At 34.0% G+C, this 21,730-nt stretch overlaps 1 protein-coding gene across 1 annotated transcript in view; it reads left to right on the forward strand.

Moving 5' to 3' along the window:
• LOC140435780 (adipokinetic hormone/corazonin-related peptide receptor variant I-like) overlaps positions 1 to 21,730 on the forward strand; it is a 378,597-nt gene that overhangs the window by 273,257 nt on the left and 83,610 nt on the right. Inside the window, exons 4-5 of the mRNA XM_072524516.1 lie at positions 12,494 to 12,698; positions 18,856 to 19,009. Coding sequence (XP_072380617.1) covers positions 12,494 to 12,698; positions 18,856 to 19,009 — 359 coding nt within the window. The remainder of the gene's footprint in view (positions 1 to 12,493; positions 12,699 to 18,855; positions 19,010 to 21,730) is intronic.

The raw sequence follows: 21,730 nt of genomic DNA on the forward strand, positions 1-21,730 counted from the left end.
TTTTTGCACACATCGCACCAAAATATAACTACAAATGATAATTTTACTATGCGTGAGTTAAACAATGTGGGCTTAACTTTTTATTAAACAAAATATGAAAAAAATTCAAAAAATTCGACATTTTTTCTCCTAGTTTCGCATATATCTCAAGAACTATTTAATTTTTTATACGACATAAAAGTTTTGTTACTAAGTTCTACATAAGAAAATTAGTTTAAAATTTTTAGAATTATTATTATAATTATTAAAAAAAATAGTAAAAAACAAGGGACCATTTAAGGTGTGCTGTCTATAAAAATATCAAGAAATTTTATAGTATCAACAATACTGATCTGGCTCTTATTAAGAAGCAAGAGTTGATGAGTTCCTTTATAGGATAACGCTACTGTCTTATTCACATTAAAAGATAGTTAATTAGAGTCGGACCAGGTTTTTATTTTTAGTAGATCAGAAGTTATAATTGCATAAAGAGTTGCACTATTAGTTTTTTCAGGTACTGGTATCATCAGCAAAAAGAAAAAAATTTCCATTGGTTTTTAAGTTAGTAATGTCATTTATAAAGATAAGAAAATATATAGGACCCAGTACTTAACATTATGGTACTCTATACACAATGCTTTTGTGACTAGAGTCAGTATCATTTGCTCTAACTAGTTGTTTCCTATTCCTCAAGTAAGATTTGAACAAATAACTCGAATTCCGTAGAAATTTAGTTTTTTTTATCAAAATGTTGTGATTTATATAATCAAAAGCTTTGACAGAGTCACAAGAAACAGTGTCAGTATAAAAATTATTGTTAAGTGCTTGATAGACCTCATGTAGCAGACTTTGTGATAAAATGTTGTTTTTAACGAGAAATGACATAAGTCGGGCTTTTATAAGTCTCTAAATAATTCTATAAGTTTTCCTAACCTGAGTCCCTGGAAAGATATCAATATTTCATCAATTGTTAAAAAGTCGCCTGCAGTGTAGTTGTTTTTGCAATTTATTACAAATTTATCTAGGGCACATCTTATTACAGCTAAGTTATCCACCTTTTTTTGTGTGATTTCTGGTACTTTCATCATCGAATCGAATAACGACGAGTAGAAATAAGAATCTTTTTTCAGAGTTCAAAAAGTGAGTATGATTTTGCTTCTTATATCCAGATAAAAAAATCAAACGAATAAATGCCTGCATTTCTACTTTTGATACGTCTTTTGCATTACGATCTATCACAAATTGTTATCTAACGTTTGTACAATAACGATTCTTGCAATTCAGTGATGTACTCTATCATTTCATTTGTGAATATTCTCATAGAACCATCTACTTCGGTTTGAATATTCCTTGCTTTTTGTTTGGCGCCAGGACAGTTTTTAACAAGAATTTTAGCTTTTACTTTAAATTTGCTGTTTAATGAATTTTTATTCCATCTAGTTAGTTTATCTTTGACAATATAACAACTGCTAAAATAAGTTCAACATGTTTCAAAATCATCGGAGTCGTTACCTTCGATTTCTGATTCTTCTGAACCATGTTCAGTCTATATATTCCTTAGAAGAGGTATCAGCATCTTCGTTCGGTAAACTTATTCCGAATCGGAATAGTAAATAACTTGAGCCAGCTCTTCTAATTCTACCTGTGTCAATTTGTTGGGGTTTCTTATTTTTTCTTTGTCCCTAAAATAATAAAAATCAACATAAACACCAATTTACTGGACAAATAAAGCCCGTAAATGGCACTTAACATTACTTACGTAGGCGGTTCGATAAGTATTTAGCCTCACCGCCCGATGGCGCCACTATCGCAATATAAATATACTATCGCGTAATACAGTCTCGTAGATGGCTAATGTCAAAATTTCAGCCAAATCAGACTCGTAGTTTTTATAAATTAGAAGATGGGTGATTTAATTCTTGCTTTAAAGCTGATTAGACGCCTAATTGCAGAAAAAATTAACACATTTAGCAAAAAAAAAGTGTTTTTCAACCATGACAATGGATACGCTGATACCTCCGCCGTAGCCATGCTAAAATTGGCCGAATTGGGGTGCGAATTGTTGCCCTAACTACTGTTGCCCCATCTACCATATTCTCTAAATTTGGCCTCCTTTTGAATTTTTTTGTTTCCAAACTTGAAAAAGCACTCGCCGGGCAGAAATTTAAGTCGAAACAAGAGGTCATTGCCGCCACGGAAGCCTACTTTACAGACCTCAAGAAAAGCGTATTTTTCAGAGGTTTTAAAGAAATTGGAGCATTGCTGAATTAGGTGTATCGAGCTAAAAGTAGACTATGTTAAGAAATAAATCGCCACTTTTCGAAAATTTTTGTTTTTCTTTTGTAGGCTAAGTACTTATCGGACTGCCCTAGCTTATTGACACCCGCACGGTGTTTTTATTCACCAAACTGTACTGCACTAAGGAAATGATAAATAAATCATCTATCTCTTTAGCCATCAAAGTGCAACTGTATGTGCACCTAGTAAACACATCGGTGGAACATCATCATCATCATCAGTGGTATTACAGCTCGTTATGAGTCGAAGCTTTTTTCAGAACAATCTTGCATTCGCCCCTGTCTCTGGTAACTATTCTCCATGCTTTAACTCCGATGCATTTTAGATATCCTTTATGTTACCTTGATACCTAAGTTTTGGTTTTCTTTTGCCTCGTCTTCCCACTGGTCCTCTTCGATCGAAAATTTTTCTGATCGGTGCATCTTCATCTCGCCTAATTACATGGCCAATCCATCAAAGGCGTGCTAATTTAATACATTTTACAACGTCAGGTTCCCCAAAACTTCTGTATAACTCAAAGTTGTAGCGCCTACGCCACAAACCCCGTTCTTGGACTCCTCCATATATTTTCCTTAGAAATTTTCTCTCGAAACTTTTAAGCAATTCTTGGTCGTTCTGTGTAAGTGACCATGTTTCTGGCCTTATTAGTGTTTTATATATAGTAACTTAGTAGGGTAGTTAGTTAGGGTAGTTTTGGGGCCACCTGTTTCCTAAAGCCATAATAGCACTTATGTGTCACTAAGAGTGTTACCACCATTTTTAAAGAGTTCGGCAGAAATATTGTCCAAACTAGGGACTTTGTTATTTTTCAGTTTTGAAATGGCTTCTCTAATTTCTTTTTCGGTGGGGGCGGCTCTTGAGCGTTTTCATCCATTTCAGGCAAATTAATTTCCATTTGGTCTTCTTCACGACTGTCGATAAGTAGTCTTTAAAATGGTTCGCCCACCTGTGTAGTATCTGTTCTTTGTCACTAATTATGATACCATATCTCTCTATGTTACCACCATTTTTAAAGAGTTCGGCAGAAATATTGTCCAAACTAGGGACTTTGTTATTTTTCAGTTTTGAAATGGCTTCTCTAATTTCTTTTTCGGTGGGGGCGGCTCTTGAGCGTTTTCATCCATTTCAGGCAAATTAATTTCCATTTGGTCTTCTTCACGACTGTCGATAAGTAGTCTTTAAAATGGTTCGCCCACCTGTGTAGTATCTGTTCTTTGTCACTAATTATGATATCATATATCTCTTTAAATGCTGTTATTCTGGGTTTGAATTCTTTTCTGCAGCTGTTTATCTCGTGGTAGAATTTTTGCGAGTGTTTTTTATTGTGTTGGTTAACAATCTCGTTTAGACTGTTTTCGTATGGCTCTTTCTTTTTCCTTCTAAACGTTCTTTTTTCTTCTCGTCTAAGATTTTGATAGTCTTCCAACTTTAATCTCGTTCTGCGCTGCTGAAGTCTCTTATAGTCGAAGGTTACATAGAGTGTAAAAAGTGGGGGTACGAAATTTGGTGTTTATCGCTGTTTTAGTAGAAATGTTGAATTTATATACTAGCGCGGGCTAAAAGATAATAATAATTAACCTTTGCACGGTTCAAGTTTTTGCTCAGACACATCCGTTTTGATGATAAACGAACACGATTAGACAGCCAAAAATATGACAAATTTGCAGCTGTGAGAGAATTCTTCGATTCGTTTAATTGATATTTACCAAAACATTTTTCATTATCAGCATATACAACGGTAGATGAAAAACTGGAAGCTTTTCGTGACAGCTGTGGCTTTAGGTTATATATGCCCAAAGTTTCCTTATACCGCACATCTAGAGGTGTACGTTGGACAACAGCAGCCACTTGGCCCATATAAAGTTGATACGAGCAATATTTCCCTCGTTCCTCTCCTCAGCAGTCCTATATCTGGTTCTCACAGAAATGTAACAATGGACCATTTTTTACGAGCCTTAGCTTGGCCGATCTTCTTTTGAACGAACATCATCTGACTATGATAGGCACTATAAGAAAAAACAAAAGAGAGCTTCCACTTTAATTTACTAATCCTAAGAGACCAGAAAAAACAAGTATGTTTGGTTTTAGAGAAAAATGTACGATTGTGTCATATATACCCAGAAAAAACAAAAACGTTATTTTACTCTCAACGATGCACCACGACGATTTGCTAGACGAATTAACGGGCAAGCCAGAAACCATCATTGACTATAATAAATCCAAAGGAGGAGTAGATTTAGTTGATAAAATGTGTGCCTCCTACAATTGGGCTCGAGCCACTCGACGATGGCCTACGGTCATTTTTTATTATGCAATGAATGTAGCTGGTATCAATTCATTTGTAATAAACAAATATAAATCTAATTAAATAGATAGAATGCATAGAAAACATTTTCTAGAAGCTCTTTGTATTGAACTAGTAAACGTCGAGTAAACGAATCGTCGAGGTCGTTGTTTTTACTGTAGTAGACAAAAAACTAGACCAATCAGATATACCTGTCAAAAATGTAAAAAATTTGTATGCTTAGAACACGCAAAATATATTTGCGCCGTCTGCCTACAAGATGGTATTTCCGAAGACAGCAGCGAAGATTCACTTATTTTCAAGTTATAAATTCATTCATGTATCTACTTTACGCAGCTCAAACATTTGTTTTTATTTAGTCTTTGTTTAATTTCTTAGAAACAAATGTTTTTTATTTGTTTAATTAGTGTTTTTGTGTTTTATACTACTCAAAATGCGAAAAAGATAAATCTGTTAACTTTTATTTTCAAAGCACAAATTTAAATACAAATTATAATAAATTTGTGTGTAAATGTTTTTTTTTGTCTGTTTTAATTATATGTTTAAAGAATCGACCAGATCTCAGACCGTTTTTCCGAAAATATTTGTATTTTGGACCTTTTCCAGATTTGCGGACTGCTAGTCCGACATTACACTTTATGTACCATCATGTCACGTTATCGCTAAAAGGTTAATTAATACAAATAAAAAAAAATATATTAGGTATTTGAAATATGCTGCCTAAATGTAAATGATTCGAGCATTTTACCAATCGCTTTAAATTTAGAAACATTGTAATTGTACATCTACAAACAAAATCATTCAAAATTTTCCTATAGAGAGCTAATTTATGAAGTTTTTTTCTAAACTCTCTGTTATCTACCTTACCAAATTATTAAAAACTCAATAGAAGTTAAAAACGATTGAGTTCCATGGTAACTCAAAAAAATTTTACCCGAACCCGGTCGAAATGATAGAAGCGTGTGTACTCCTGGGTTAAACAGGAGCCACATTCCAAAAATACATCCAGTATAAATAGATAATTTCTCTAGAAGTCACTTAATTCTTTGAAAATTTAAGTGTTCTGTTGAGTTAACGCTAAGTCTATGTGAGACGCTTGATTAATTTTCGATAATATTTGTCATTGCAGACCAAAATCGTCTTCACCGTTTGTAGATATTAAGCTAGGGACTTAACCTCGGCTACTAATTTCAATTCTAATTGGCTTTCTCTGAATCTGGTTGATATTTAATTGACAGTTATAATTGACAAACTAATTGACAATTACAGTTGGGAATTAGGACTAGATATCCTTGTGAATCTTAATTTTGCGAATCTTCAATTATAAAATCAATTTGACAGCCATGTTTTAAGATCACCAAATGAGATTTTAAGTAAATAGATACTTTATTTATATGTGATTAAAAAACAATTGATTACTAAATAATATACGAAAGTTTTAACTTGAATTTAGATCGTTGGTAAATTCAAAAAGAATATTTTTTGCGTTTTTCTCAGTTTTAAATTGTTTATAACCCGAAAACGATTAAGTATACAGAAAAATTACAACGGACCCATTTTTGTTCAGAATGTTGCGTTCTGCACATATTAGGACCTCTATCTAAATTAATATCATCAGAAAGGGAGAAGAATGTTCAATATAGAACTTGCTGGTTTCTTAATTTCGCATTGAGTATGTATATTACCATAAAAAAATAAAAGCCAACTTCAATATATATATATATATATATATATATATATATATATATATATATATATATATATATATATATATTCGATATAAACAAATAACACAGTTTATTAGGCTGCAGTCAGAAAGTTTGGCCGGGATGTTACAGAAACACTCTTTTGACTTTTGGTCTAGCTTTCGGAATTGTTTTATTCCTTTTTCAAGACTGTAATTAGAAGAATGTGTAAATATTTACAATATATCACAAATTGTCAGTGCAACTTACTAGTCGTTGAGATTATTTATATAAATCTATAACACTCAACATTAATAACACACATATTAAATATAACATATAAAATAATGAACAAAATACATTTTAAAATTCATTTAATAATAGTAAAACTTCGTTTGTGACATCTTTTAATGGTGTGTTTCAACTGATCTGGACAGAAAGAAAAAAACAAAAATAGTATGATTAAAATGTAGTTAGGTGTACTTCATATTTTGAAGTAGTATATTAAGCCTGTCTTAATATTATGCAACATGTTTTGCACACAGGTGTATTATGGTGTATATATGTAAAAGTAAATCTTTATTTTATTTTTGATGTTTTGTCAGTAAAAACAATAAATGTTGCTCAGTTTATCTATGTTAGACTTTTCATTTATACAAGACGTATTGGATTTTATGAAACACATTTTCAAGAAAACACGTTTTGAATGGTTTTTTTCTTTTGCTAAAATACAGGAATTCTAGAAATTAAATTCATGTTTTAACATTAATGCATGTTCTGTCAGCGCTCATGCATTTAGTATTAGCACAAGATAATTAGTATTTTTAGTTTTCTGTAGATTTCTGCACACAATAATCAGTTCTATTATCATCTGTTAATTTTTTTCAACCCTCCAGTACACGCGCTCTATTTTCTTACATGATTACATGCTTGTATTACATTAGTAATTTATACGTAATGGAGCTCTGTAAAAGCAATATTATTTGAAAATAGTGTTATTGTTTTAATGAGATTTTAATAGTACCACTGTAATCTATAATTGGCTTAATTTTATAAATAAAATGTACATTAAATTAAAAAAAAATTAAAAAGACAATGAAAATTTAAAAACAAATACTACAAATAAAAGTTACCTATAACCAAACTTTACAAACCAAATTAGATTCTATAACATCCTAATCTGATCGAGACTGTGTTCTATTTTATCTCAGAACAAAGTACACATATTTACTTTAAATGTAAATTGCTGCACCAATTTCTTGTGCTCTTATTCCTTGCTCGTCCACAAATATGACAACGCCCAAGGACCGAAGATCGAGTCGGAACTTCTTTAGGAGTTTCCGTATTTATTTTTAGAATAAATTTAATTTTTAAAATAAATGTCCCAAAGAAAAGTATTTCGTGGGACAAGTGATGAAGTGACATTATTAGCCTTATACAGGGAATATGCATTAATTCCTGATATATTTAATAAATCAAAAAACACGATAAGTGGCCAACGCCAAGAGTTTCGGGAAACATCATATTGTGCACACAACTGGTCAACCAGATCAACACCGAATTTTGTTTGGTTGTAATCCGTTACTATTTCGGGTTTGTTCTTGTTTTCTCTTTTAGGATCAATACTGTCATCATGGTGCATGGTTAAAACAGCTAATATGACCCTATTTTTTTTTGAGCTTACGTTACCGAGGTACATTTTTCTTGAAGGAATCCGAATAGTGAAGAATGTATGTCTCTGTTTTTAGACGTTATAAATTCTTGTGGTAGCTCCCTCTTATTTTTACGAATTGTACCAACAATAGTTAATCGCTTTTGAAGTAAGTCCATGGCCAAAGGTATACTGGTAAACCAGTTATCTATGGTTACAGTTCTGCCCTTTACTTCTATGGGTTTAACCATTATTTTAACAAACTCTGCGCTACTCCAATCAGTTTCAAAAAGACCAGTTAGTTGTGTTCCACAGTAAATCTTTTTTACTAACGCAAATATTTTTATACTATATTTAAATGGTTTACTGGGGATGTATTGACACAATTGACATTTTCCACTAAAAGCAAGTAATTGCTTGTTAACCATTAAATAATCTAAAAGTGTAACATTTTTTTGAAAATTTTCAATAAAAAGTCCAAAAATGTCTCGTATAGCAGCATGTTTACCCAGCTCTCTCCTTGTCTAGAATTCTAGAAGTCTTCAAATCTTCAACATCTCAGTAGAAATCGGAAACGATTTAAAGGCGTTTTCAAGTGAATAGTTTTTACACCAGTACCTTTCTTATTATCCCACATTTGTAAAACATTTAGTCTTCCAGATTTTAGAACACCTGCTGAAAAGAGTATACCAATAAGTCTCCAAATCTCTTAGACGTCGGTCATTTTAGCATCTCTGTAGCGTTGGAAATTTGCTCTTACCTTCTCAATATAGATGTAGGTACAACGCGTAATTTCTTTGAAGATTTTATCATTTAGCATATATTTGAAGCATTCAAATTGTGTTTTTACGTTTCTAGCTTGTCTTATTGGTCCTGGTGACTTAAAACAATATTTTTTACACGAGTTCTTGAAGTAGGCGCAGGACACATCTTACTCCACTTTGTTTTTTTTTTTATTTTTGCCAAGGTAGTATTTTGAAATAATTTTTTCTTCATCTTCTTCCCCTTGAATCTTTTCATCACAGTATTGATCCGATTCTTGTTTAGACATGGTACATGCTCATTCTAGAACATTATCAGATACATACTGTTCAAAATTATAGTCATCTGAGCAGCTATCGTCGTCACTACCATCTATATTCGGATCCTGTTCGTTCTCAATTTTATTATTCCATTCCATCAGCCTTTTTTGAAAATTATAGTCTCAGAATCTTACTTTTTTAGTCGGGACATTGATGATAACTAAAACAACGATAAACAATAAATATTTGTTACTCTTTTTCACGCAGAAAACTTACCTTAACCGCCGAATACAAAATATAATTTTTTGTTTAGGGTTATGTGAGTACACCCGTCGATTACAATGGTAACAGAACATAATCTATTTCTTTCGCCTACACACATCAAGCGACAGTCGCATCCTAAAACAGTTCTTTATGCCCTGAAAGTATAAGGAAATTCTCCTTAGGGTGCCTGTCCGTTCCGAACGTTGGCGATCATTCTGACTATGATGACTTTGTTGTTTGCTGTACAGAATAGCTGTGGTAAGGTCTTTTTATACCATGCTCTCAGGTTTAGCAAGCCAAGATATTCTTCTTCATCCTGGGGAACTTTTTCCTTCAATTTTACCTTGCAAAATGCATTAAAGTAGCTCGTATCTGCCTCGACTTCTCATTACATGTCCCAAGTACTGCAGCTTACGGTTCTTTACGATGTTGACCAAATCCGCAGTTGTGTTTATTTTGCACAGTACTTCTTCATTGGTGACTTTGTCTGTCCATGGTATCTTCAGGATCCTTCTGTATGACCATAGCTCAAAAGCCTGAAAGCCTGAAGCCTAAAGTTTTTCATTGAGCCTACTAATAAGCGTGTAACAAAAAAAATGTTACAAGGTTATTGTAATTGTTTATAAGCTATAACGTCAGTCCTTTTCTAAACTATTTTTTAATAACAAATTTAATAGATCTTTCAGTTTTTTAATCTACCTTAAAAATATAGGTACCACTAGGCAAGATTATAAGGTTTTTGAACTGAAGTGGAGCATGAAGCTTCAGTGAAAACGCGCCATCGGGTTCTATTTTGCACTAAGACCTTCACCTCATTCCAAGACTTTCCTTAACCTCTTATCTCTTTTATGATAGATGTTGTCCAAGTTTGTACTGGGCGACCTCTTTTTCTTCTTCCTCGGGTATTTCACTCTGAGGCAATCTTTGTAATACTGGAATTATTTTTTCTGAGTGTGTGACCAATCCAACCTACTTTCTGGACTTCATTTTGATGTTCTACCCTTTTTGTTCGATCAGGTGTAGTAGATCTTCGTTACTGATAATGTTAGACCAGAAAATAAGAACAATTCATCGTAGACATTAAATAATAAAGACCTGCAGTTTATCTGTAATAGTTTTTGTCACTTTCTAGGTTTCACATCCGTAAAGTACAACAGACATAACATGTGACTGGAATATGCGGGTCTTTGTCCTTGTAATATACTCGCCAGATCTCCAAATAGGGTTAAGCATGCTAAATGCTTGTTGAGCTTTTCGTATCTTCATACGAATGTCGTCCTCTGTACCTCCGCTTTCTGTTATGACACTTTCAAGATACGTAAAGTTTTCCACATTTTGAATCTGCATGTTGTTGAAAGTAAATAGCATGTTGTTTCTTGTATTTCCTCCCATGGATTTGGTCTTGCTAATATTAATTGTTAAACCTACTTTTTTAGCTTCAGTGGAAAGTGTTTCTAAGTGTTTCTAATCGATCAGCCACATCTTGGAACCTTTGTCCCATCAGGCAGATATCGTTGGTGTATTCCAGATCGCTTGGGCGTGTGGTTAACCTTCATTGTATCCCTCTTGTGTCGAAGGCTAGTTTGAAGAGAACATAGTCTACTGCTATGTTAAAAAGAAACGGAGAAAGTACGCATCTCTGTCTGACTTCAGTAAGTATGTAAATTTGTCGCTGTTGATTTTTTTGTGTGTCACGCTGCATTTTGCCTCAGTGTACAGTGACTTTATAATGAAAATTATTTTATGCGGGAGGATTCTTAACTCTAAAATTTTTCATAAAGCAGCATGAGATAAGCTGTCAAAGGCACGCTCGAAGTCAACAAAAACCATGTATGGGGGTGTGTTTCATTCAACCGATTGTTGCAATATTATCCTTACAGTATTAATGTGGTCTATGCGGGAGGATTCTGTCTAAAGTCTAAAACCTGCTTGAGCAGCTCGAAATTCAATCTCGTTTGTTAATCTTTTAAGTATGATGATCGTGTAGATTTTATTTATTGCGGTAAGCAAGGTTATTCCTCTCCAATTTTTACAGAGTGTTAGGTTGCCCTTTTTTGGAAGCTTAATAATTTTACCACTTTTCCGGCCTGCTGGGATGCGGTTTGTTTCCCACACCTCTCGGATTATGGGGAGAAAAAGTTCAGCAGTTAGATTCGGATTAGTTTTAAGTATTTCGGTAACAATGTTATCAATTTCCGGAGATTTGTTATTTCTCAGAGATTTGACAGCTGTTATTATCTCCCAAGATATACGCAAGTCTGCATTTTGCGGGTTTTCAACAATTTCATCTGCGTTTTCCCTGAGCGTGCCTAGCATCTCTTGAAAATGCTCTTTCCATCTCTCTACGTGGTCATTTGTTGTAGTAAGTAATTCGCCTCTCTTAAATCTTACAAGGCTTGAACAGTTTGGCCCATTTTCTGTTAGTCATCTAGTAATTTGGTCTGGGCAAGAACAGTTGGTTAAATAATCGCTCTCCGGGATAAACAAATTGAATAACTAATTGACAAACTATTTAATCGACTCATTTAAAACCTAATACACTATAATAACTTATTGACTGCCACAATTTTAAATAGATATATTACATGCTAATGCGCAAAAAAAACAAATTTAATAACATTTATAAATTACTGCAAAATTAAGGTTTTTTTGTAACTTTCTTGGTAAAGTATTGACGTATTTTATTTAAAAAAACTTGCTGGTTGAAGAACATTTTAAGATCTACAATTTTTATTTCAACAATTTTTCTCTAAACTGCATGGAACCTAAGTTCCATGCAGTTCTAAGAAACGTTTCATGGGTAAAAAAATGATTTTCACTTTTTAAGATTGTTTAAAACAAAATCAAATTAAAATTAGCTGTACGTCATCAAGTGTTTTTTATTAGCTACCCCTGATATACATTTTAGAATATTTAAACACCTGCATAAGATTTTTACGTGAAATCAATGGTTTTTTTTTTCGAATAGACTGGTGTACCATAGTTCAGCCGTAATCAAAGAGAACCAGAAGCTTAGCATTCCCTGTATACAGAAGTTCTAATGTGCATTAAAATAGCGTATGACTAAAAACAACCACTGACTAACGGTGCGATTAATTAATTGCACGTCTTTAACAATATAAATTTATTATAACGTGGTACTAACTACAAATAGTATTTGTTTACACAATAAAATGTAGAATTAGTCTATAATATTAGGTACAAAGGAACTTTCATGCGATTTTCTTGTTAAAAATAGAATCACGAATTTCAAAAACTGATCTCGTTAACCGTTTTTCTTTTATTTCAGATATTTGTATTCAGCGTGCAATCACACCCAAAAGATCCCGAATTCACGCAATGCGTTTCCTTCGACTTTTTTGCTACTGAGGTCCAAGCAGCTGCTTACACTTTTATATGTGTAATCTTTATGTATTTCATACCTCTTTTTGTAATTATAGTAGCATATACAGCCATCATGTGTGAGATTTCAAGAAACTCCAAATCTATTCAAAGTAAGTAGCAAGCATGTATATTTTCCTTTGTACATATATAAGATAACAAAGACAGAAATGGTTCAGATTTCAAACGTTATTTACAAGAAGGGCTTGCTGGTCTCCATTGTTTGTAGTTAATTACAACGTGTTAAATATTTACACCTCTGGTAATTACATTGAAATTTCACCTACATTAAGCATGTACTACCAAAACTGATTACAGTAAACGAAGATGTTACATAGCAATCTACAACGAGCTTAAACATGCCTTCACCACTTGACAAAAGCTTTAGCTTAGGTCAAGCCTAAAGAGGGAAACTCCTCTAATTCACGTTCTATTTTGGACAGTGATTTTCACAGTTCCGCCCAAACGTTGTTGTTTTCCTAAAAAGGGACACTAACGCGCATCAGTAGGCTGTTACCAAACGTGTCAATCATGTAACTGTATAATTTGTTATATTGTATGTGATACACAGAATTAAATTAATAAATAATAATTATATAATTGAAGGGTGTTAGGCTAGAACGGGGAATATCCATTAACCGTAGTTTTTAAAAAATAAAAAATGTATGTTACCACGTCTGGATTTTTTATTATTGGTGACAAAAGAGTACAGGAATATATTTGTCGTATAAAAAAATTTATTAGTTAAAGATTACAAAAACTTCTAAATATGATTCTCATACAATTAATTTTTAATCCTTTAGAAATAACAACAGATAAAAGAGAATTTTATGCAAATAATGACTTTAAACGTTTAAAACTCAAATGGCGTTAGTTTTTTAAACGTGGGGAACATTACAAAGCAGTTTAACTGCTTTTTTGTCACAGAATTTAGACACATGGATTATGTCATTGTATTTTTCTTTAGTAACTGGTAAAAACTTTGAATATGTTTGTTCAGAAAGCGGGGACAAACCTTTCTGAGTAAGATGCTTATCTTAGGCTATGGCTCCACGAGCGACAGATTGTCGCTAGCAGTAGCACCAAAATTACGGCGGCAGTAAAGCAGTAAAATCATGGCTCCACGAGCGACAGTTTACAGCGAGCATATCGCCGCGATTTGGTCTTGTAGTGGCTCCATGAGCGTTAATATGACGCAGCTACAATCAGTGGCATCTTGTCCGTTTATATAGTGTCTGTGTATATAGCAGATAAAATAAATAAATAAATAAGTAAAATAAATTCAGACCGATAATACAAAAATATAGTATGGATAATCTCTGGATTTCAACAAAAAGTTGCTTTAATATTGGCATTGCGCCGTCGACGTAGGGTTAAAAAAAAAGGAAATGGCGGATTCATCCTGTTCTAGTGACTAGACAGACAGAAAGAAAATTTTTTCTTTTACACAACAAGTTAAAAGAATATCCTGACAAGTTTTTTGAATATCACAGGATGTCAGTGTCCTCTTTTAATTTTTTGTTATGTGAAATAAAAGATATACGAAAACAGGATACATCAATGCGTGATAGCCTAAGCCCAGAAGAAAAATTAGCACGTCAATTATATTAATTTATCATATTGGGTTGATGTAATGAATCTCCCTTTTCCAAAATCTAACTTGTTTTTTTTTTGTTACAATAATTATCGTTATATTATTATGAATCACGCCAAGCTATCGATAACGAAACATTAGTACTGAAGGATAATAAAATTTTACTATATACAATAATTATTAAAAACTTATTTATATGATATGATTAGACAACCACTTATATAAAAATGAATCACCAGTTCGAAGAAGGAAATCCAAAAAACAGATTTTCGGGAAATCAATAAAAACTGTTTATTCTCTCTATTCAACTTTTTCTTGTTTAATAGTGGCATCTATTATAAAGTACAGTTTGATACGGTTAATTGGGATTGAAAAAACCATCCATTGATTTTGGTTATCTAGAATACCGATTAAGAAATATTGGATTTATTTCTTTCTTAGAACTTTTAATAATTTTTTGTTATGATTTGAGACAAAAAATTGTATAAAAAAACTGTAAAGTAATTTATAAAAACAAAAACACAACTTAACAAACACAGAGAAATAAAAAAAAAAAACAAGAACAAAAATATCCGATTAAATGACAATTACCGCTACAAGCGACAAATTACTGCTAGTGGAGCCACAAACGCGCTGCAAATTACTGCTAAAAAATAGGTCCGGATCTATTCGAACGCGACACGACCTTGACGACGCCGAAGCGTCTCGGTCTCGAAACGAAGCGACAATCTACAGCGCGCGGAGCCACTCAGTATCACTGCTATTTTTTTCATTTATCAAGCTACATTTTACTGCTACTGCTAGCGACAATCTGTCGCTCGTGGAGCCATAGCCTTAGACACACTGTCGAGTTTCCTCGACAGTGTGTGAATGAACTTTATAATTTTAACACCATTATAGTTATCTCGAATTTTCACAGGCTTACAAAGAATTTCTTTCAATTTTTAAATACTAAACAAACATTTTTTTTGTAATGGTTATCGAAAAATTGTGTCGATTTGGGTACATGTTTTTGATTTACTGTAGTTACATTGACAAGAAATGGTTTACGTCGTGAAAAATACGAATATTATCAATCCAGTCTTCATCTTTTTTAAGATTAATGGCACCAATATTATTATTGCATTCGAAGGAGAAATGCCCACGAATAGGATAGGTTATTTCTATGGAGTCTAACTTTCTTATAACATTTACAACATAGTCATCAAAACATCTTTTAGTTTATGTTTTGGCCTTCAGCTACGTCACAAAAAATGTGACCATGCCTCACTTCCACTGGTAGTCGATTGATCATGTAATCAAACAAAAAAGAACATATTTCATATACTCTTTTTTAAGCATTTTTTATATGCTCTTTTTCGAATCGTATTCCGGGTATGTGTAGAAGGTGCTGAAATGATATGACAAAACGTGGATATTGAAGCTTAATATTAAAGGCTGCCTAAAGAAGAACACATCGTTAGTGGCAATCTTTGGAAGATTAATATTCTCCTAATAATCCATGTCAATGCATGCAAAAGTAGGATACTTCTTAGCCCTTGACCGTTAGTTTCATTTTCGTTGGTAAAAAGTCTGGACCTTTCGTAGATTCAACTCTTTTTCAGCTCGGATATTTATATCGAACAGACGTACTTCTTATCGTTTCAGTCCACTTTAGTTTTTCAGTGATTTCATCACAGAAACTACCCCTATTGAAACGAGGATAGCCGAATCCAATATTGTAGTGTTAAGTAAAAATTTGTAGTAGTATAATAAATTTGAAATATTTGTAGTACGAAGAAGGATTTTTAGGGTGCAATTTCACGTACATATTCATTTTCAATATTTTTATCTTTATGTTCAAGTTGGTCATGGGAATTAAACGAATTTGCCTTTTTAAGAATTAATTTTGAACTTAATATAAATGTACAAGAACTTCGGAAACTACTTGAAAACCTGAAAAATAGAAAAGCAGCAGGTAAAGAAGGGATACAAAACGAGTTACTGAAATATTGTGGAGCCGCGATGACAGAACAATTAACAACATTAATTAAAAAAATTAAAAAACACAATAAAATACCGAAAGAATGAAGAATTAGCAAAAAACAGCCAAAAAACTACAAAAGTATAAACTTGTTAAATACTACGTTAAAACTTACAACTAAAATTTAACAAGTGCTAATAATTCGGAGGATAAGTTTAGCAGATGACCAATAGAGCTTTCGTCATAGAAGATCGTATACATATGCAATATTCGTTATAAAGCAAATTACTGAGAAATTACTAGAGTACAATAGAACAGCATTTCTGTGTCTGATTAACCTAAAAAAAAGCGTTTGACAGCGTAAGACTCAAAGATATAATCCATCTAATCGATCTAAGTCAGAATAGATGGACAACTTACAGAACCTATAGAAATAGGTTCAATAGGCTCTTCAATTTCTTCTTCTTCTTCAGTGCCTTATCCGGTCCGGATGTTGGCGATCATCAAGGCTATCATGGTTTTGTTGACTGCTCTGCGAAACAGCTCCGCTGAGGTCATCCCAAACCATTGTCGGAGATTTTTCAACCACGAGATACGACGGCGTCCCGGTCCTCTTCTGCCAAATACTTTACCCTGCATAACAAGTTGAAGAATTCGATATTTTTCTTCGTTCCGCATCACGTGGCCGAGGTACTCAAGCTTGCGTTGTTTAATTAAATTAAGCACTTCTTTTTCTTTTGTCATGCGCTGTAGGACCTCAACGTTGGTGACATGGTCCACATAAGATATTTTTAGTATCCTTCTGTATATCCACATCTCGAAGGCTTCGATTCGTTTTTCAGTGGCTTGCGTCAGTGTCCAGGCTTTAACTCCATACAGTAACACTGGAAGAACGTAGCACCTCACTATTCGCATCTTGGTTCCCAAACTGAGATCACTGCAGCACAGCAAGGATCTCAACTTAATAAATGTAGACCGTGCCATTTCAATTCTGGATCTAATCTCTTGAGCGTAGTCCCATTGTACGTTGAGGGTAGTTCCGAGGTAAGTGAATCTGTCGACTCTCTGGATCTCTTCTTTACCTGCCATTAGTGCCCCGGGATCTAAATTTGTACGGCTGACAACCATGAATTTAGTTTTCTTAATATTAAGGTTCAGTCCGTATGTTACGCTCACAGTTAGCACTCGGTCTAGTAAGGCCTGCAGATCGTTTAGGCTGGTTGCTAGTAACACAGTGTCATCGGCGTAGCGGATATTATTGATGTATTCACCGTTCACTCGGATTCCCACGTCTAGGTTTGTGAGGGCTTCATTAAAAATCTCCTTAGAGTATATATTGAAAAGAGTCGGCGATAGCACACATCCTTGTCTTACTCCTCGCATGATCTTCACTTGGTCGGTCAGCTGGTCAGCTCTTCAATTTGATCATGGATAAAATCATCAAAACCGTTAACAAAGGAAGAGGATACAGAATAGGAAACAAAGAAACCAAAATACTCTGTTACGCAGACAACGCAGTCTGCAAAGACTAGTCCACATATTTAACATAAGAGCAAAAAAATTTAATATGACAATTTCATCTCAGAAAACTAAAACAATATTAGTCAGCAAAGAACCAACGAGATGTAAAATAGAAATTGATGACATTAGTATTGAACAAGTAATGAAAATAAAATGCCTGGGAATTACACTGTCTAGCTATGGAGACCTTGACACAGAAGTTAGAGATCAAGTACAAAAGCAAATAGACTGGCAGTATGCCCTAATAACACTATATGGCGAAACAGACACATTAACACTGAGATGAAGTGAAGAATTTATACAGCCAGTGTAAGGCCAATAATGACATATGCCTCAGAAACAAGACCAGATAAGCAGAATGGATGAGACCTGTGTCGTCAAAATAGCAAGAGATAAGTCACCAATCGGCAGAAGAAGTATCGGACGACCGCGCAAAAGATGGAGTGACATCCTTCCATACAGGTATCAATCCGCCAATGAACAAGTAGAATTGCTTTTAAAGAGGAAGAAGAAGAAGAAGAATTAATTTTCTGTTTACGTCGTCCACTTTCTCTATGCACTTTAACCTTTTGCATTGATAAAACTCGGCAAATTCGTGTGATCGTAACCAAATTTTTTTAAGCACCTCTCTCATCCGGTACGTCTCAGCTTTCCTTTTTATAGTTTTAATTGCCAAAAATTTAAGAAAATATACGAAAACGTTACTACCTGTCACAGTATAAACTATATGCACGGAGGTAAACAACAAACTGGTGAGCACAGCAGTACGTTGTTTCCGCGGCAGGTTAGCGTGTACTTGGAGCCTCCTCCTTGCAGCTCAAAATCCGTGGCGCGTAAGACATTTCTTTTTTTAGCCAAATAGGTGTCATTGAAATCTCAATTTTATTATTTTTTTTTGAGATATCCTCGAAAGCCTATGAAAGCTAGGACCAATGGTCGGTTGTATTTGATTGATTATCCCTTTTTTGCAGTGGAGGTTGTTGTTGGTACCAAACTTTTTCTTGAAACCTGCATGTTCCCTAATATACTTTTAATGTATTATTTACTTCCCTACTTTGTATTTTATTATAGTTCAATACCTCTTGATCATTTTTTATTTAAATTTGAACATTCTTTTTTCTTTAAAATGCAATTTATATTAATTAGTTTTTATTAAAAATTTTGAAAACTGGACGAATCTTATCTGTTTTAGATGAGTCTCAGCCTCTCGCCGATGGAAAAATGAGGCTTAGACGTTCGGCTGTGAGTAATATTGAAAGAGCGAAGAGTCGAACCTTAAAAATGACTATCACAATTGTATCTGTGTATTTATGGTGTTGTACCCCCTACGCTGTTATCACGCTGTGGTAAGTACTGAATACTTTTATTGGTAACGTATACCTTATATTTGCTTGCGTTCAAAAGGGGCTATATCCATTTTTTCCAAATTATGCTTTTTTGTGATTTTCGGCTAAGTTTTACAAGATCTATTAACTGGTATGTTTATTACCGTTCAAAACGAGCAATTTATATTTTAAAATCGCATATAAAGTCGGCATTTTGCATTAAAAGTGGCTATATCCTACTTTTGCGATCAAAAGTGGCTATATCCAATAATTCGTTATATTCAGAAATACGGCAAAATAGTGGTGCATCTGACAATACTGTATCGATACACTTGGCGAACTCGCGACCGCCTCGCGTTGACCGTTAACTAAAGAGTGGTAGGGTTTGAAGGCGTTAGTTGAGTGACGATCAGTTATTCGCCAACTCTTGTGGGTGTAGTGCTGGTTTGCTTCCGGAAATATTGACGATTGACGACGATCCACGTGCAATATGAATGAAGAAATGATCACCGTAGAGCAGGGAAATAAAGGTTCTAGACGCCGTATAAAAAATGTGACAAAAGGTACCTATGTAATAATTTAAATTATATTATACGATTTAGTTACCGGTTACATATTGCTTTTATGTAAATAATAATTTTATTTTTACACATTCGTTTTTCGATTGCTTGCTTTTAAGGGGTTTGGGGGGGGGGGGGTGGTAACACTGGCTATGTTAGTGTCGTTTGATATAAATATAATTTTTTTACGCTAGTTTCTTTGCATTTTACAGGTATGGTGATCCCGATCCAACACTGCTTCGATTCGAAAGATGTTGCCAACATAATGGGAAATCATTTCAGTGTGCTACAGTAAGAAAACGGCACATCTAAACCCTAAGGCAGAAATTTTATGCAGATTCGATCAAATTAACCAAGACGTTAGACTGTGCCATATGTTATCCGTCGCTCCTATTGCTCGTCATAGATTGGTTGACGTGAATACCATCCCCTTGAAAAATCTTAGTGTCTCGTATTTTATTAAGCGCGACAACAAAGCAACGCGGGTGTGTCAAAAGTGCTTCTTGCTGCACTGAGTATCTCCAAAAAAAGAGTTAATACTGTTGCGAAAGTCCTCCTGGCAGGTGGTGTTCCGAAGGAAAATAGTGGCGGTGATCATAAATCTAAAAAAAGTGAAGATAAAAAAGAGTGCGCTCGACATTTTCTCAAGAGACTAAAAGGGCGCGAAAGTCATTATAATAGGAAAAAGTCAAAGAGAATATACTTATCTGCAAGTCTGCCAAGTTATGGAGAATGTTTAATAAGGAATACCCACAAAATCGGGTGTCATATTTTATGTTCCGAAAGCTTTTATACATAATTTTAACATTGGGTTTTCATCGCCCGCTTCGGATGTGTGTAGTAAATGTACGCGACTAAAACAACATTACAAATTTGAGCTTAAAGCTGAAATTGGAAATCAGCTGCTACTGGAATACCACGTACATACAAAACGTGCTGCTGCCTTTTATGAGTTAGCCAAAGAAACTCCAGAAAATAGTTTAAGTTTCTGCTTTGACCTTAAACAGGTAGAGACTTTACCTTGGACGGCTATTGCCGATGCCTTTTACTTGCAATAGATAAGTCTCTACGCTTTTTGTTGTGTCGCGCTGTCTTCGCGTAATCCAACTTTCTACATGTGGACTGAAGATTATGCTGGATGTGGCTCAACAGAAGTTGCTTCAGCGCTTCTTCACCATCTAGATTCTCTTGACTACGATGGAATTAAGAAAATTCGACTATTCTGTGATGGGTGTACAGGTCAAAACAAAAATTCCTACATCGTTCATGAACTTATGTTTTGGTTTAAAAATAAGTCTCCAAGAGATGTGTCTGAAATTTCAATCACTTTTCCAGTCCGCGGACATAGTTTGATGGTTGCTGATTGTTGTTTTGGGGGAGTGGAGAAGTTGCTTAGGCAAAATACCGATATAATTTCTAAAGAGGAGTACGTCAAATTTTATTCAGAATGTGGTCAAGTAAAACTCTTAGGAAACGACTGGAAACTTTTTAATATAAAGGAACTAGATAAAGTGTACAATAAGGTAAAGGGCATTGCTGGAACAAAAAGAATTTTTATCACAAAAGACATTCAAAACCAACAAAAGATTGAAGTAAATAGACACCTATATTATTGGTTTGCATCTGGAAATAAATCGCGTCACATGATGCTAAAAAAAGGGAAAAGACAATGGGAACCTGGTTCTAAACATTATAAAGCCCAGAAACTTGTTACCAGATAAGAAAAAACCCAGTCTTACGAAGCTTCTGAAAGAGCTGTTTGGTGAAAATTGGATGTTGCGAGCAGATCTAAAATGGTATAAGGATTTACTTGTTTCCGCTAATGCAGACACGGAATCTACTGACAAAGAAGCAGATGGGAGCGAGGAATGTGACTGTTTGGATGAAGAACCTGCTCTTCACATATCAATATTTTTTGTTTCTCTTGGTTCCTTTTGACTTTTGTGTTCCAATTTTTAAAAAAAAATGTGTTTTCTGGCGTTTTAATTAGTTATTTTTAAGAATTTTTAAAATTTTGCAATCAAAACTATCCACATCCAGATTAATAATCAATTTTTTTCAAAAAATGTTAAAAAATAAAAATTAAATTGCATTAAACTACTGTCCTAAAACACTACAAATAAACCTTATCTTGTTATCCCCAAGTACTAAGGCCAACCGATAAGAAGTTTTTTTCGTTTCC

The sequence above is a fragment of the Diabrotica undecimpunctata genome, chromosome 1, assembly GCF_040954645.1.
Source record: "Diabrotica undecimpunctata isolate CICGRU chromosome 1, icDiaUnde3, whole genome shotgun sequence".
Classification (NCBI taxonomy): domain Eukaryota; kingdom Metazoa; phylum Arthropoda; class Insecta; order Coleoptera; family Chrysomelidae; genus Diabrotica; species Diabrotica undecimpunctata.